Below are 19475 nucleotides of genomic sequence, written 5' to 3' on the forward strand. Positions count from 1 at the left end.
TGAAAAAACAAATTTAAAATCCATCCCAAATCGGAGCCGTAAAATTACCATAAACCCACCCCTAAAATAGTCTCCAAGATAGAACACAAAGGAAGACCCATGAACTATGAGCTAAAGAAAAGAAAAGCCCCAACTCTCATTTAGACCTTGTGGGGGCCATGGTGCCCAACCTAAAGATCCACCGACTTTCAAGTTGAACCAAACTCCTGCCCAAATCACCACCCCTAATACCCAAAGAAATTTGGTCAATAGCTTTGATAGATAGACCCCGGGCATTGCAGTCATGATACTCCCTGAAATGCCTCGGGAGGGTTTTCAACTGAGTAGTGTCTTCCACGTTTTTAGCTTTATTAATGTCTCTAACGTGTTCTCTTACTCTGATTTTGAGTTCCCTGGTTGTTAATCCAACATAATCCACAGGGGCATTGAGCATGATAAATAACCCCCTGTGAGGAACAGCTTAGATTTTTCCTTATGTCAAATGTTTTTGACCCATTGAAATTGGTAAAAGACATTCCTTTAGTGAAATTGAGACATGCTTTACAAAAGCCGCATGGATAAAACCCTTTGCGACCTGTACCAGCGGACATGGCTACTCCAGAAGAAGGAGATACATAGTGGCTCCTCACCAACATACCTTTAAAGTTGGCTGATCGTTTAGCCACAAATGAAGAAGCCCCAGGTAGAATCATCTTCAATATTCCCCAGTTCAGTATTCAGCAATATTCAGTATTCAATACTCCCCATTGTTTGCGAACCACATCTGTTAGAGCTTTCCACTGATTGTTATACTCACTTATAAATCTTACCTGGTTCTGTTCCCTCTGGTCCATTTCCTGCGGTTTACCATAAAGAAGTTGATCCCAGGGAGTCTTTTTTGCTCTAAAATATCCTCTTTTAATACAGCGGTTGCTATACCCTCTGGCTTTAAATCTACGTATCAGGTCCAATGCCTGATTCTCAAATCGACCTTCATCTGAGCAAATCCTTTTGGCTCTAAGGAATTGACCAATGGGAATACTTTTAATAATTGATCCGGGGTGGGAAGAGTTGGCTTGTACCAGTGGGTTTGTTGCTGTAGGCTTTCTATAAACTTCAGTATGTAGTCGGCCATCAAAATAAGCTGGAATATATAGGTCCAAAAATTCCAGATTTCTACCATGATGAAACGTAAGTCTAAGGCCTCTTTCACACATCAGGTTTTTGCCGTCAGGCGCGATCCGACTCTTTTGACAAAAACCGGATCCGGCGAAATGCAATGCCGGATCCGGTTTCCCCCCATTGACTTGCATTTGCGCCGGATCGCACCGGATTGCCATGCGTTTCGTCCGGTTTTCGCCAGATCCGGCAATGTGTCGCAATCCGGCGTCTGGAAAAAACGGCAACTGTAACGTTTTTTGTCTCCGGCGAAAAAGCCGGACCCGCCGGATCCGGCTCTTCCGGCTTTTTCACACAATGAAAGTCTATGAGCGCCGCAATGCGCCGGATCCGGTTTTTTGGGTCTGAGAATGCTCAGTAGCTCTGCCCACAGCACACATATATAAAAGCATGACAGTGGGACCCTCAGCCACACCCAACATGCCACCCAAGACAGGAACCAGGCGCAGGAGAAGGCAGTCGACCACTGCAGCACCATCAGCACCACCACCACCCCAAATGGAGCAGCAAAGGGAACATGCTGAAGAACGGGAGTGGAGTCCAGCAGCAGATGAGAGACAGTAATTATCAAATCCCCTATTCCTCAAAACTAGGGCCATGGAATATCAAGATATTCATTGGCCCTTTGTTTCTCTTTATTCAACATCCGCCCAAGAGATGCAGCAGCAGCAGCAGCACTGGCAGCAGCAGCAGCACCACCCACAGCCATGGAGTCTGTCCAGCAACAGGAGACCACATCTTCTTCTGGGAGCCCTCCCTCGCATCGTCAGCGTTTGATGGTAAGTTTTTATTTCCAAAATCCATCATCTCTGTAATATATGTCTATTCATTGCCTTTTATTTCAAAACAGGAATCACAAGCTGAAGAGGAGCTCCCAGAAGAAGAAAGGGGTGGACAGACACCTGGAGTGGGCTCACAATTGGTAAGATTTTTTCATCAAACGCAGAAACACAACATCACACCACACTACACACAACACATAGAAAACAATGTACCGCAGACATCACACAGCAAACAAATATGCCAACATCCAAACACATACATTTTTTTCTTTTCTTCTCTAGTCTTCCCAATCTGGTGCTCGGCCAAGAGGTCCTCGCAGTGCCTCCCAGGGTCGTCGGCGACAGCGACGCGGTGGTCACCAGCGTGTAAGTATAATATTTAAGTTAAATTTTGGTAAACTTTTTATTTCATGTCTTAAAGTGTGGTGACTAATTTTGCTATTTTTCTATTTTACTTTAACAGCTTTCACAGCGTGCTCCCGACTCTGACGGTGAGGATGGAGGAATAGATGTCGACCACCTCATCGATCTCGTCAGAGAAAGGGAGCTGCTATGGAATATGGCTGACCGCCGCCATGCTGACCTGATTGTTACCCGATGGCTCTGGGAGGAAATCTGTTCGCTCCTTGTGGACCGCTGGGAGGACCTCGATGCTCGGGCCCAGATTAAAGAGCGTAAGTATATACAGTACCGGTTGCTTGATGTAAACCAGCGTTTCCCGAACTCCAGTCCTCGTGGTCCCCACGGATCATGTGTTCAGAATTTCTATTTACTATGGAAATCCTGAAAACATGACCCCTGGGGACCATGAGGACTGGAGTTTGGGAAACACTGATGATGTATACTAACCACTTTGTCCTTTCTCGTTTCAGGGGACAGAATTGTGAATCGGCGGTCTGTGAGGGATCGTTTCAAGAAGGAGTTCAATAAAGAGATGCGGGCCCCGAGTGGATCTGGAGGACGCAGGAGCAAGTACAAGTACGCACGAGCCCTGTCGTTCCTCCGGGATACAATGGTCACCAGAAGGTAAATATTACACACCACATGTAAAAAAAAAAATGTTTAGATGTAAAAAAAAATTTTCAGCCAGGGCCATGCGATGTCACTATTTTAATTGTTTTTTTTTCTCTTTATTCCACAGCACGGTGAGCAGCACTCGGGAGCCTGCACGATTGGACCCTTCTGAGGCGATCCCTGAGGAGACCGGCACCGAGGGACACTTCGACCGCCCCGGTACATCTGCACCTTCCCACACATTACAGCCATCTGTCCCATCCACCAGCGCAGGAGCATCGTGGCCGACTACATTACATGAAGCTGCTGGTGAGGAGATCGCTTTCCCTTTACCCCACCCTTCTGCCCCTGCCACCTCTAGTACACCTGCGGGTACTGGGCGGCAGTGGCAGAGGGGTCAGGAAAAGATTTATGCGCCAGAGTTCTTGCATCTGAATGCATCTTTCCAGAACTGTCTAAAAGTCTTGTCAGAGCAAATCTCCGCAGGCTTTCAGCAGATCTTCTCCAGCATTCTGGAGGTGAAGACACTTCTGCAAACCATGCATTCAGAAGCAAGATCTTCGCCAAACCACACCTTTTTCAGGTCTGTTGTGGAGCGCATGGAAACGCTCTCTCCTAGCCAGCAGATGCATGTAATGCATTCGTGCCACGGTGCTCTCCAGCACGTTACCTCCCAACCTCCTCCTCCCACCCCAGTAGTTCCTCCACCTGCACCCCCTCCAGCCACTTTCCATCCTCCCCCTCCTATTACATACCAGCCACCTCCCCAGTACCAGCAATCTCCCCAGTACCAGCAATCTCCCCAGTACCAGCAATCTCCCCAGTACCAGCAATCTCCCCAGTACCAGCAATCTCCCCAGTACCAGACATCTCCCCACTTCCAGCAACCTGCCCCGTACCAAACTCCTTCCCCGTACCAAACTCCTTCCCCGTACCAAACTCCTTCCCCGTACCAAACTCCTTCCCCGTACCAAACTCCTTCCCCGTACCAAACTCCTTCCCCATGTCCACCCATTCTCTAGCTTTTGCCACACCTTCACCTCTAACTGTTCCTTCCCCACCACGATCCCAGTCCTCTCTCCACACTCCCAGTGTCGAAGTGTCCCGCAGCCCCTCCAGCACTATTTCCACCCCACACTACACCAATTTATAATGTGTGTATTTTAAAAAAAATGAACATTTTTATGGTTTAAAACCTTTATTAAAAAAGTTTTTTTAACTTGGAAAAACAGTTTACAAAAAAAAAAAAATTTAAATAAAAGTTAAATTATCGTTTACACTGGTTGTCTGTCATTTCTTTCTGCGGCGAAATATGTTAAAAAAAAGGTTAAATACAGGGTATTTAAAAGGTAAAAAGGTATTCAAAACCAGGTATATAACTGTGGGTAAATTTTAGCTTTTTGCCACAGTTGTGTTCCTGGTTGTGTTTGAAGCCAAGTATTTCACCTAAAAAGTTGTGTTTATTGTTGGTGATTTCCTAACAATGTACACAACTTTTGTTAAAAGGTGAAATACTTTGCATAAAACACAACCAGGTACACACCTGTGGCCTAAAGGTAAAAATAGTAAGAGCATGACAAGATAGCCAACTTTGGTTGGCAAAGGTATATACTGTTGGTACAGAAGGTACACAAGTTTGGTTAAGGGCACAAATCTTTCACACTCTGTCATCCTGCCAGTGTACTCTGCCTTGAGTATAGTGCAAAATTGTCCCTCATTACTGAAACCGTCACAGAACTTCTAGTGGTAATGTCCTGGTAATCTTGCAAGGTGTTTTCTTCAGAGGTGTCCTCAATGGAAATGGGTTCCTTGCAGATAACAAAATTGTGGAGTACCACGCAAGCTTTTGATCACCTCGTCCACAGTTTCTGTCTTGAGGTTGATCGCAGTCAATAGGACCCGCCATTTGGCTGTCAGAATACCAAAGGTGCATTCAACCATTCTTCTTGCTCTTGCGAGGAGGTAATTAAAAATGCGTTTTGTTCTTGACAATCCTCTGCTACCGTACAGTTTCAAAAGGTGTTCTGACAGCTGGAAGGCTTCATCCCCTACACAGACAAATGGCATAGGTGGACCAGATGTTTGCGGCAGCGGTCTAGGGGATGGGAACTGGAAGGTGTTTCCATACAGTTTACGCCCCATGGCAGACAGTTTGAAAACTTGAGTCATTTGAGCGACCATAGGCCCCAATATCAACAGCAATAAATTTTTATTCCGCGTCAGCGATGGCCATGAGGACAATTGAAAAATATTTCTTGTAATTGAAATATTCCGATCCCGATCCAGCTGGCTTTACAATGCGGATATGTTTCCCGTCCACAGCGCCCAAGCAGTTCGGAAACTGACATATCTGTAGAAACTTTTCAGAAATTTCAGTCCACCTCTCTGTTGTGGGCTCTGGTAAAAACTCTTCAGCTAAGGAGTCCCACAGTGCACGACATGTGTGCTTCACTATTCCAGATATGGTGGAAATCCCGAGTCTGTACTGGAAATGCAGTGACGAAAGGGATTCTCCAGTTGCAAGAAATCTGTGGAGAATTAAAAAACAATCAATTAGTTTAAAATAACAGCATTACATACCAAAACAGCTATAACACTTGGAGATACAATCTACCACCAACAAGATTGCAGTGAAAGTGTGCTCTGATGCGAGCATATCCAATAAATGTGGCTTACCTTAAAGTCACCATCAGACGCTCTGCGGGTGAAACAGAGAAGCGGCAATAGGTGTCCGATTTTCTTATGCGGTGTGCAATGCGCTCCACCAAGTAATCAAAATTCTCCATTTTCATCCGTACATATCCAAAAAATTTCTCCGGGTTTCGTCTAAGGTCCATGCAGAGTGTAGAATAGACCCCACGCGTCATTCTCTTGGCTGTGATGGGGTGGATCCACAAACGTCGTCTACAATGCCTGATGCGCTGCTGTCTCGCTCTCTCCTTCTCCAGAACAATCACCCTCAAACGATTTGCCTCCGCTGTAAAATCCGCCAAATTCTTCAAAATATTTCCAATCACAACATCCATCTTCGCCAGTCACTTGCTCTTCTCTCCAACCTGCACTTTCTCCTCTACAACCTGTCAAAGAAGGGCTGTAGGAACACGGTATATATAGTTTTTCAGTAGCCAATCCCGTTTGGAAGGCCACAAGGGGCGTTTTTAAAAACCAGATCCGGCGTAATCCGTCGAAAAACGGATCGAAAACCTGATGAGAAGGATCCGGTTTTGGCTGCCATGCGCAAGACGGATCCGGCAGAAAACCGGATCCATCACATCCGGTTTTACAAAACATTTGCCGGATCCGGCGCTCCGGCACGACGCCGGAACGCGCCTGACAGCGGAAACCTGATGTGTGAAAGTAGCCTAAGATTAATATCATTATTGTTTAGATCACTCATAAACGTATTCAAATCTTCCACTGTCCCCTCCCACAAAAAGAAGATATCATCAATGTACCTCATCCAGTTGTGAACATTGTTCACACCCTGGATGAGGTCACCCTGAAAAACATCTCTCTCCCACGCTCCTAAAAATAAATTGGCATAAGCCCCATTGCTGTACCTTGTAACTGTAAAAAAATTGAATTATTAAAAGTAAAAACATTATGATGTAAAATAAATTCAAGTAAGATCAAAATTAGGTCAGCAATGGGGGAATTGATGTTACTAACATTCAGGAACCATTTTGTCACAGCCAATCCATCAGAATGTCTGATGGAAGTATAATGTGCTTCCACATCAGCTGTGACCATAATCATATCTTTTTCCAAATGCAATAGGTCAATACGTTGAAGGGCTGATGTGGTGTCCTTAATGAATGATGGTAGGGTGGAGACAATGGGTTTGAGAAAGTAATCCACAATATTAGATATAATCCCACATAATCCTCCGTTACTTGCCACGATAGGACATCCAGGAGGGTCCATAGGATTATTGTGCAGCTTCGGAATGATATAAAATGTCGGCAACTTTGGATCAAGATTTTTCATATTATCCAAAAATTTCATGGAGATAATTCCCTCTAAAAACGCTTTATCAAGAATAGAGTTCCATTCTGTCTGAAAGGAAGATAGCGGATTATACGTCAATCTACGATAGCACATGTGATCATCAAGCAATTTATTGGCTTGTTTTTCATATGGCTGACATGGCCAAACAACCAAATTGCCTCCCTTATCAGATTGCTTAAAAATCACATCATTCCCGGATTGTCTGGGAACTCCTTCAAGACTGTTGGAAGAGCATTTCCGGTTGCTACCTCTTGAAGCTCATCAAGAGAATACCAAAAGTGTGCAAAGCAGAAATCAAAGCAAAAGGTGGCTACTTTGAAAAACCTAGAATACGACATATTTTCAGTTGTTTCACACTTTTTTGTTAATCATATAATTCCACATGTGTTAATTCATAGTTTTGATGCCTTCTGCCAAGACAGAAACCACACAAGTTTCCACAAGCAAACCGCAACGTGTGCACATAGCCTTAGTAGCCGTTCAAACCCCTTTGTGTCAACTTCTGTGCATGTTATCAGGCCAAGATCACCAGAGTATGTAAACTTTTGATCAGGGTCATTTGGATGCTTTGGGTTGTCATTATGATGTAAAAAGAGAAGGCACAATAATCTGATAATAAATGGCTTCACCCAACCACTAACCATGAGTGGAGATAAAGTTTTGGTATTATCATTCATATTCTCCGAAAAAAGGCCAAGAAGGCAAAAATTCTGCCGCGAAATGTAAAATTTTGAGCACAACTGTGTTCTTTCCAGTTTTTTATCTCTTTCAGCTAATTTGAAACCATGAACAAACATTCTTTGGCTCATAAGTTTTAGCACTTTGCAGGGGTGGCCATTATCACCTGTTTCATGTGCCTTAGCTGTGGAGCAGTTTGATATTCTTAGAAGACCTGTTTAGCTTAAAAAATACTTAAAGCAAATTTTGTCTTTACCAGTGATCTTTTGGCTCTATTGTGAGCTTACCTACCTTGTTAAATGGTGTCAGGGGTTGCGTACCTTGTGGAATGATGTCGGGGTCGCCTAAATTGTGCAATGGTTTCAGGATCACACACTTTGTAGGATGGTGTCGGGGTCGTGCACTTAGTAGGATGGTGTCTGGGTCACGCACCTTGTAGGATGGTGTCGGGTTCGCGCACCTTGTAGGATGGTGTCGGGGTCGCGCACCTTGTAAGATGGTGTCGGGGTCGCACACCTTGTAGGATAGTGTCGGGGTCATATTAGTGGTGAGAATACACAAAACTTTAGTCCAGGGTCATATAGCATTTTATACTCCTGTCAGTAGTCCATTTCGGATCATGTCTGAAGCCCTGTAAAACTGGATTTGGGTGTATTTGTTGACTGAGTCATTGACTGTAATGATGCCAATGGAGTAACACAATTTCCAGATGTATCTGTCCATTTGAATTGGGCATGAAACCGCAGTAGGCCACGTCTTGCTGCCTACCTCAGATAGGCATATAAATGTGAAATGGACATAGCCTTACACATGAAGCTAAATAATGTTTTGCAAAAATAAAAACCCATAGAAGCCGATCCAATTACCATAACTGTTTTCACAGGGCTTGTATTTTTTAAATGTTCTGAGCCCAATTCCCCGATATTAAAAAATATATTTTGCTGTAGGAATTCACATGGAATTATATATACTGTATGAAAATCCTGTACTCGATAGGACCATTAATCTATGACCAACATTTTCTTTTACTTTCCTTTTTTTCTTAATGAGGCTAATTAATTTGATTGTTTTCACACAATGTATTTATACTGTGATGTGTTATACTAAGTGTTGTGTCTTTTTTATTTCTATAGCATTTGTGTGCTGGGAAACCGAACCCTTGCCAGAGGCCAGTTTGATTTATGTGCCAAGACCGTGAATGTAGATAATGTGACAGTGGCAACTAAGTTGTCTGAACTGTTCTGCGGGTCTGCAAATTTCTCCAGTGGCTCGTGTGATGAGTATTTTCTTCATAACAATGTCAGTGAAATCTCTGGCATTCCCGGAGCAGCCAGTGGCATCTTGTCAGGTGATTATGAAAAATACCTTGTCTTAATGTATCAGATTTGTGCATTTTATTTGTAATCTTTAACGGTTAAGATTTTAGTTTGACTATGGAGGTAACGAGAGGACAATAAAAGTTGTTTCTATCTAAAAATCTGTGCACAATATTTAATTTAAAATGGTAGAAACATATTTACATTGAAAAATCCTTTTAACACCAGTATTTTGGCCTTTTTCTAAACCCTTTAGCTTTCATGCCACTTTCCATTAGGCCTGTTTCACACTTCCGTTTTTTCAAATCCGTCAAAATCCGTTGTTTTCCGTAAAAAAACGGATCCGCCATTTTTTGCAGGATCCGTTTTTTTTGTCCCATAGACTTCCATTACGGTTACCGCGGATCCGTCAAGAAAACGGATCCGTTTTTAAAAAAACGGATCCGTTTGCATCAGTTTCCGTCAAAAAAACGGAAACTGATCCGTTTGGCGGACACAAAAACGGAAGTGTGAAACAGGCCTAATTGACATAACCCATAAACCCCTAATTTATACCTAAAAATCCTATAAGGTTTATATATGCACACCTTGCAGATTTGGTCAATACTTTGCATGAGTATATTGATGCCGAAAGCAAAAGTTGATTCTAAACATGAGAAATATATTTGGTTCAAAATACTTATACTGGGCCTAATACCCCTGTAGCCAGATATATTCTGAAAATAGACACATGGCACATTGACGTTGCCACCTGTCACAGACAGTTCATTAAAAATTTTGGTTTGTTACAATAAGTCATCTTTTTTTTCATCTAACTTGCGCCCATAAGCTCTGTGATGTTTAAAAAAAAAAAAAAAAGCATAAACTGCCCTTCACTCACACATCCGGGATCCAGAGCTGCTACTTTGCTGCTCTGTTTCAGCTGTAATGGTCACATCAACAGAGTTGCAGCAAATCACTGAGCTCCGAAGTCCGTGCCTTCTACGTCAGCTAAACCAATCATCTCAACGAGTGGCTGCAGCAATGCAGTTACATGACCGCTACAGCCAATAAAGACCATTGCAGTGGAGACAGAGCTGGACCCCAGGGACTGGGGTGAGGGGAAGGTTAAGTAAAACTAACTTATTTTTACATTTCAAACTAAAGATATTCAGAATTCATACACAGCACTTATCTGATCTCTGTCTGGTTGCACATATGTTCACATAAAGTCCTGCTCATCGTTTTTGGCACCCAATAAGTTTAAGTACATAATGCGTAATATCTCCTGGAAAAAAAAAAATTAATCAAGTAAACCTGTTTTTTTTGTATCTTATGTTAAATATGAAAGAGCAAATGTTAAACAATAATTTAACAAAAAACAATGGGAGGGAGAAACAGAAAAACCTAAAGCTTATTGTGACACTGAAATTGGCACACTTTACATTAAATTAGTATTGAAACACATTTTGACTCGCCTGTGGTAAATCACAAATGAGAATTAACTGTGATTGTTGGTGCCCGTGTGACATGACTTAGCTAATGAATGATAACTTCAATGTTTTAAAAAGACACATGTTAGGCTCTGTTCCTTTGTCACAATAGTGAAGACAAAAGATCTGTCTTGAGGACTTCAGAACTGCTATTAGCAAATTCAAGGCCATCTCCAAACATCTTTTGTAAAGACGGGGGGGGGGGGGGGGCGCGGGCGTCCCAGTCAGCTATCCGAAACCGCATGGACCAGGGATTGTCCCACCGAATGCCCGCTTTCCTTTTAACGTCGGCGTAATACTACTCAGACAACACAGGGTGAGGGTAAAACAGTGTGACGATAGTATATTGAACCACAAAACAGACATATAACTCGCAGAATAGTCCCAGCAAAATACCCAAGATGGTGCACATTAGAGTCTCACCGCTCCGCTTACTCGCTGGGATAATAGCAGCTGTTACTTAAGATTTTCCAGAGCCGACTACCCCACCTGTGGCATGCCCACAGAGAGGAGGTAATGACAAGAGTAAGAAGATGACAGTCCATTGAGGTACAAGGCCAGTTGACCAGAGGGTCACAACCTGGCTTCTAACATCTCCATGCAGCCAGGCTACTAGCGGGTCCCATTCCTGGATTTCACAAACACATCCATGATTCAGCGATGGTCAATGGAGCAAATCTGTATTCTTCCAGCCAGGGCCGAGGTTCCTTAAGCTGGTATCTTGTAGAATGATAAATCTCTGTCCCTCGTGATGGAGCCATGATGTCTGGCTGCTGTCTCTGGTCTTTTGGATGTCATGGCTGAATTTCTGTCGCTCCCATACAGAGGCATATAAACTCTTTTTATAGTTAACAAATGTCAATCCAACTGTAACGCACCCAGACTGGATGGCGTGAGAGTGGGATTGTGGCCCCACTGTGCCACAAAACAGACTACCCTGAAAGGGACATGACTAAGCAGTTACCTTGGTGTTCACTGAAGCATCTGATGGTGAGGTCAGGCTTGTGTGGCAGGTAGCTGCCAGGTACCACTCCAGGGCGGTGTCTGGCTGTGGCAGCTGATCCCACTGAGGGACTGAACACTAATAACAGGTGCGGGCAAGTACAGACGGGCACGACTGGTACTCTGGAGGGCACGGCTGACACTCTTGGCAGGCTGATGGGCACGGCTGACACTTTGCAGGCTGGCAGGCATGGCTGGCACTGTTGGCAGGCATGGCTGGCACTCTTGGCAGGCCAGGTGGGCATGGCTAGCGGGACTGGAACTGGTTCGGGTAGAACAGAAACATGGGCAGGTACGATTGGAATAATTGAAAAGGTAGGAACTGGTTCAGACTGGAGGGACAAGAACCGGTAGGAGCCAGTCCAGACTAAAGGGACAGGAACCGCAGGGAGCAGAGCAGAGCCACAGGTTGCAGAGCCACAGGTTGCAGAGCCACAGGTTGCAGAGCCACAGGTTGCAGAGCCACAGGTTGCGGAGCCAAGAGCAGAGCTGCAGGTTGCGGAGCCAAGAGCAGAGCCGCAGGTTGCGGAGCCAAGAGCAGAGCCGCAGGTTGCGGAGCCAAGAGCAGAGCCGCAGGTTGCGGAGCCAAGAGCAGAGCCGCAGGTTGCGGAGCCAAGAGCAGAGCCGCAGGTTGCGGAGCCAAGAGCAGAGCCGCAGGTTGCGGAGCCAAGAGCAGAAGGAGTGAATACAAGGAAACACAGCTGGTTAGGGAAGGCTACAGAAAGGGATACAAACGGACACAGGTATGGAACTTAGTTCAGACAGGGTCAGGTATGGGATAAGGTACAGGAACAAGGACTCAGACTAGGGTATGCAGCTCCCTGGGAGGCAGAAACGAGAGACACAGGATACAGGTACGGACCATGGTACACAGCCCCATGGGAGGCGGAAATGAGATATACAGCAAGGCAGGACCTGGCAACTCAGCAGCAAGGCACTGACTGAGAGAAATTGTTGCTCAGGCATCTCCCTATGGGTGGGGATGCCTTAAGTACCTGAGGCCTCTTGGCAATTGGCTGGGTACACCTTAGGATGGTGCACTCTGTCTCTAAAAGAACCAGGAAGTGCCGCCGCCCTAACCGCACAGCCAGGAAGTAAGCAAAGAGCAGGCAGGAGACCTGAGGTTCACAACATGGAGCAGGCAGAGAGCAGAACTCACAGCATGGCCTGGAGGGGTAAGTAAGATGGTGTATCTGCTTGATGGGAGATGGAAAGCCATTCAGTGATTCTGGAAAACAACCAAAAAAGGTTTCCACATGGTCAAGTGGAAAAGAACCTCTAGACCAAAAACCATGAAAAAAAAGAGCTCCAAACGGAATCAAGGGCAAAGACAATTTCTTAAAGTGAATGAAAGAAAAGGATTTTTTATATATTAATTCTTTCCCATTGGTAAAAAGTCCATATAATTCACTGAAATGTAATAAATGTATATCTTTATATTATATTAAATACCTTGATACACCATAGAAGCTCAGAACAATTATTGAAAATATCAAATTTTTATTAAATAACAATTAACATTAGAGTGACCGCATGCATAGCACTACAGAGGTAGTAAAAAAAAGGTGAATATTAAATGTCTTGTTTGATCAAATAGGAGGAGCCCATAATATCTACTATAAATGATGTGCATATATTCGATTAACATTATAATATACAGCAATGGTATGCATATATACTATTGGATAACAAAAACACTATAGTCACAGTCTAAAAAATGCAAGTCATGGCTGAACGTAAAGGTATATTGCACAGTAGATATATGTACTTCACCAAAGGAGTAAAACATATAGACATTAATCAGGGAAATGGTTAATCTCACAGCGCCCTAAATCTCACAGCTGCTTGTCGAAGGTCCCATATTAGTCTCAAACTAATCCTAAATGACTTATGCTGGCCGGAATGAAACTTCCATAATAGAATATAATGGCTGCTCAACCGTCATAGAAAGAGGATAAATTAATGTATATCAAAATTAACTTCAGTCATAATGCAGCGATGTCTAACACGAAGGGCACGTGTGAGATACCAAGAGCCTCGACGCGCGTTTCGCCTATGGCTTCGTCGGTGATGTTTTTACTCCTTTGGTGAAGTACATATATCTACTGTGCAATATACCTTTACGTTCAGACATGACCTGCATTTTTTAGACTGTGACTATAGTGTTTTTGTTATCCAGTAGTATATATGCATATCATTGCTGTAAATTATAATGTTAATCGAATATATGCACATCATTTATAGTGGATATTATGGGCTCCTCCTATTTGATCAAACAAGACATTTAATATTCACCCTTTTTTTTTTTTTTTACTACCTCTGTAGTGCTATGCATGCTGTCACTCTAATGTTCATTGTTAAATAAAAATTTGATATTTTCAATAATTCTTCTGAGCCTCTATAGTGTATCAAGGTATTTAATATAATATAAAGATATACATTGATTACATTTCAGTGAATGATATGGACTTATTACCAATGGGAAAGTATTAATATATAAAAAATCCTTTTCTTTCATTCACTTTAAGAAATTGTCTTTGCCCTTGATAACGTTTGGAGTTCTTTCGGTGTCAATGATTCTGGTATGGTTGTTACACCAGCATTCACAAATAACTGGAATTATGGTGACGACCAACTCGCCATAAACACATAAATTTATAAGTCAACAAATACATAAGTGTATTCTTTCTAGCTTGGTAAAAATAGGCGCCTGGTTAATTAAGATACAATGCTGTGTCTCCACACCTTGGTATCCCAGTTTCTTATTCAAAATTTGTATTTTTATAATAAAGTACACAACTAAAACAAACATTAACAGGTTAAAATGAGCACACCATATAGCATACGAAATACTGAAATAGAGAATTGTCTAGTTACATGAAAACAAACACAGTGCGTTCCTTGACCAACCACAATACTTCTTAGAAAATGTTCTATGGACAGATAAAACAAAAATAGAGCTTTTTGGCTTTATTACGTTTGCCACACATGGTACCATCAAGAACCTCCCTGGATGTGGGGAAAACAGGATAATTCTCAAGAGATGTCTTAGAAGGTTGATGTGAATGGTGGTAAAAACACCATGTCAAACATCCAAAGACCTGAAGGCAAACTGGAACAGTTTGGGAGTCGTGGTTTCAACAAGTACCATATGCTGCACACTAAACTAAGCAGAACTTTATGGGCGAAGGCCAAGGAAGAAACCATTCCTGAAAAAAGACCTAAAAAAAGACTGAGCTTTGCCAAAGCGTTCCTTGACCAACCACAATACTTCTTAGAAAATGTTCTATGGACAGATAAAACAAAAATAGAGCTTTTTGGCAATGCAAAGCAACATTTTACAGACGTCACAATGAAGCTTATAAGGAGAACACCCTACCAACAGTTAAGCATGGTGGAGGATCCATAATGCTGTGGGGTTGCCTTGCTGTGTCTGGTACCTGAGGCCTTGACCATATACAGTTAGGTCCATATATATTTGGACAGAGGCAACATTTTTCTAATTTTGGTTCTAGACATTACCACAAAGAATTTTAAACAAAACAATTCAGATGCAGTTGAAGTTCAGACTTTCAGCTTTCATTTAAGGGTATCCACATTAAAATTGAATGACAGGTTTAGGAGTTTCAGCTCCTTAACATGTGCCACCCTGTTTTTAAAGGGACCAAAAGTAACTGGACAATTGACTCCAAGGCTATTTCATGGACAGGTGTGGGCAATACCTTCGTTATGTCATTCTCAATTAAGCAGATAAAAGGCCTGGACTTGATTTGAGGTGTGGTGCTTGCATTTGGAAGGTTTTGCTGTGAAGGAAGCATGCAGTCAAAGGAGCTCTCCATGCAGGTGAAACAAGCCATCTTTAAGCTGCAAAAACAGAAAAAACCCATCCGAGAAATTGCTACAACATTAGGAGTGGCAAAATCTACAGTTTGGTACATCCTGAGAGAGAAAGAAAGCACTGGTGAACTCATCAATGCAAAAAGACCTGGGCACCCACGGAAGACAACAGTGGTGGATGATCGCAGAATAGTCTCCATGATGAAGAAACACCCCTTCACAACAGCCAACCAAGTGAACAACACTCTGTCAGGAACACCGCACTGCACTTGCTCACTGAGCCAGTGCGCGTGTCCTGAGTACAAAGATACCTGCGGAGCGGGGTCTCAGTGGTGACGATGCATGCTCCAAGCTCACAGCACCTGGAGCACGTGACTGCTGGGGGCATGTGTTGTGAGTTCATTTTTCCCTTCATCATTGAGGTCTGATGAACTCCCTCCTCTGGTGAAGGAAGGTAGTGAGACTGATTACCAAACACCTGGGCAGCTAGATGATAACTGGGTGGCTGGAATTGAGGACTGGATATAAGGCTGCCGACGCCCTTCTTCCTGGCTGGTGATTTTCCTGCTGGATTCTTGGAGACCAGTCTGATTCCTACATCTCAAAGCTAAGTTTTTCTGCTCTGCTTTGTACTCTTCAGTTTTGTTTTTGTTTTGCCTTGTTTTTTGGGAGTTCTTCCATCCCCGGCCGGGGGTGAGCTGAATTCCATTTTTGTCTCTGATCTGTAGATCTTTTGCTCTGTCTTCAGAATATACCTGAGTGCTGATAGTCTTTTGAAGCCTAGCGACTTCAGGGCCTGTTTTTCCTATCAATCGGTTGGCTCATTTTGATAGGGTTTTTGCGGATGGCAGACAGCAGCTTTCCTATCCTGTCCTATGTAGTTAGCTTGGGCCCCATCATTTGCTCAACCTATCTTTCTATCTGTGTTGGTGTTTTCATCTTGCTTCACCGTCATTTTATGTTGGGGGCTGCCTATTGCTTTGGGGTCTGCTCTGGGGCAGTTTAGTTTTTTCCCCTTTCTGTCTTTAGGCTATGTAGCTCTCCGGCTGTGATCGAGGGGTCTAGGGCACCGTAGGAACCTCCCACGGCTACTGCTAGTTGTTGTGGATAGGTTCAGGGGTCTGCAATTCGATAGCTGCCAACCTCACTGGTTTTTCTGGACTTAGATGGTATTTTGTTTTTTCCTCCTTCGGTGACTCATCATAACAGGCATGGCCTCAGCGCCACAGAGCCAGAAGCGGCAGGGAAACTCCTAGAAAGGTAACTACAGGGCAATGTTACCAAAGGGCATAGACAGAGACAGAAACCAGATCATGTCGGGTCAAAGCACCAGATAGCAATACAGTACCAAAGGATTAGACAGAATGGATAGTCAGGACGTAGCAATAGATCAGAAAACCAGAACGGGCAATAGACGGTACAATAGGGACAAAATGTAACGGAGTAACGATAGCCAAGCCAAGAGGTCAGAACCAGAAAAGACAATAGTATCAAAGCGAGAGACGGAGTACAGAGTGAGGGAAAGGACCGGGTCATACACGGGAAGCAAACAAGCAACGCAAAATACATGCACACCAGGGGTCAGACACACCAGAACAACAGTATAGCTGACAGAGAACCCTGGTAAAGAATGAGTATAAATACCCCTCCCAGATCCAGAAAGAGGCCACGAACACTTAACCCTGTGAGTGCAGGGCAAGAACCCTGTTCAACCATGACAGTACCCCCCTCTTAACGGGGGGCCACTGGACCCCCAGGCTTGTCTGGGTATCTGGCGGGGAAAGCCCGCACCAGACAATCGGCATGCACCGAACTGGCCGGAAACCATGACCGATCCTCCAAAGAGTACCCCTTCCAGTGTATCAGATACTAGAGTCTCCAGCGCACCCACCGGGAGTCGACAATGCGCCCTACTTCATACTCCAGCTGCCCCTCTACCAGCACTGGCGGAGCATTTGATGAGGGATCCTCTCTCACCGTCCCCACAGGCTTTAACAGGGACCTGTGGAAGACATCAGAAATTTTAAAGGAGGTGGGCAGCTGCAGTCGGTAGGCTACTGGGTTAACAACCTCCACAACTTTGTATAGGCCAATAAACTTGGAGCCCATCTTTATAGATGGTATCTTAAGCTTGATATTGCGGGTGGATAGCCACACCTTCTCCCCTACTGCAAATGCTGGACCTGACCCCCTCCTCCTGTCAGCAAACCGCTTATAGTTTTCCTGGGCCTTGGAAATATTCCTCTGAACCTCCCTCCAAAGAATTCTAAGACGTTGTGTTGCAGTCTCAGCTCCAGGACAACCTGAATCCATGCGGGAAAACTCTCCAAAATGTGGGTTAAACCCATAGTTGATCTGAAAGGGAGACTTCCTAGTAGATTGGCTCACACAACCGTTGAATGCAAACTCTGCCATGGACAATACCTCACACCCGTCGTCCTGCCTGGAAGAGGCCAAGCATCTCAGAATCTGCTCCAACGATTGGTTCGCACGCTCCGTCTGTCCATTCGACTCTGGGTGGTAGGCAGAGGAGAAGGACAACGAAATCCCGAGCTTTTTGCAAAAAGCCCTCCAGAACCTTGCTACAAACTGTACCCCTCTGTCTGACACCACATTCATAGGTACTCCATGCAACCGAATTATATGCTGCATAAATAAGCGGGCCAGGGTTTCAGCAGATGGTAACGTGGGGAGAGGTACAAAGTGGGCTTGTTTTGAAAACCTATCCACCACCACCCATATCACCGAGATGCCCCTGGAAGGCGGAAGATTTGTGATTAAAATCCATGGACAAATGTGTCCATGGTCTATCCGGAATTGGTAAAGACACCAACTCCCCGGCCGGACCTGAGAACTTTTAGAACGAGCGCACACCCCACATGCAGTCACAAACTTTTTAATATCTGTTACCATAGAGGGCCACCAGAAACTCCTTGCAATTGCCCCCCGGGTAGCTGCAATCCCAGGGTGAGCACTCAACATAGAATCGTGAAATTCCTGCATAAGTCCGAGACTGAAACGTTCCGGTACAAACAATTTACCCGGGGGTTTACCACCTGGAGCCCGAGCCCGAGCCTGGGCCTCCAAAATCTCTCTCTGTAACTTAGATGAGATTTCGGCCACCACTACTCCTGGCTGAAGAATGGAGGAGGGAGGTTCTGGAGGGGACACAGAATCAAAGCTTCGGGATAAGACATCAGCCTTGATGTTTTTAGATCCCGGGCGGAATGTGATGGTAAACTGAAATCGAGAAAAAAAAAAAAAGCGCCCACCAAGCCTGTCTGGGGGTCAATCTCTTGGCGGACTCGATATAGGCCAAATTTTTGTGATCAGTGATGACTGTAATGGGATGAATAGCCCCCTCCAGGAAATGCCTCCATTCTTCAAAAGCCAACTTTACCGCCTACAACTCTCTATTGCCGACATCGCAATTTCTCTCGGGAGAGGAAAATTGCAAGGCTTCAGATTAGTAAGGGTAGGAGGGCCCTGAGATAAAACTGCCCCCACCCCTACTTCCGAGGCGTCAACCTCCACGATAAAAGGTCTTGACGGGTCGGGTTGTACCAATACAGGGGCTGAAGAAAAGCACTTTTTTAATGTCATGAAAGAATTTTTTGCAGCTACAGACCAATTTTTTACATCAGCTCCCTTGAGAGTCAGGTCCGTTAGAGGCTTTACCACCTGCGAGAAGCCCTTAATAAATTTCCTATAAAAGTTAGCAAAGCCTAAAAATCACTGCAACCCTTTCAAGTCATGAGGCTGCACCCAATCTGTAACAGCCTGGACCTTCTTAGGATCCATGCGGAACCCCTCCCCTGACACAATCAACCCCAGAAAAGATTCTTCTTGCATGAAAAATGAGCATTATTCCAACTTGGCATACAAATGATTCTCCCTCAGTCTCATGAGAACCATCCGCAAATGGTGCAAGTGAGATTGACTGTCCACCGAGTACACCAGAATGTCATCCAAATAGATGACCACAAAATGACCAATTAAATCAGAGAAAATTACATAAATAAAATTCTGAAAAACAGCAGGAGCGTTGGTGAGACCAAAGGGCATAACCAAGTTTTCGAACAGCCCTTCAGTCGTCAGGAATGCTGTTTTCCATTCGTCCCCTTCCCGGACTCTTATAAGGTTATATGCCCCACGTAAATCCAGTTTAGAGAACCACTTGGCCCCTCTGAGTTGGTTACATAGATCAG

General features: G+C 44.2%; 1 protein-coding gene across 1 annotated transcript in view; it reads left to right on the top strand.

Moving 5' to 3' along the window:
• SLC12A4 (solute carrier family 12 member 4) overlaps positions 1-19475 on the top strand; it is a 423457-nt gene that overhangs the window by 155753 nt on the left and 248229 nt on the right. The window contains exon 8 of the mRNA XM_073550797.1: positions 8774-8988. Coding sequence (XP_073406898.1) covers positions 8774-8988 — 215 coding nt within the window. The remainder of the gene's footprint in view (positions 1-8773; positions 8989-19475) is intronic.

The sequence above is a fragment of the Dendrobates tinctorius genome, unplaced genomic scaffold (genome assembly GCF_039654945.1).
Source record: "Dendrobates tinctorius isolate UK_male_01 unplaced genomic scaffold, ASM3965494v1 ptg000170l, whole genome shotgun sequence".
NCBI lineage: Eukaryota > Metazoa > Chordata > Amphibia > Anura > Dendrobatidae > Dendrobates > Dendrobates tinctorius.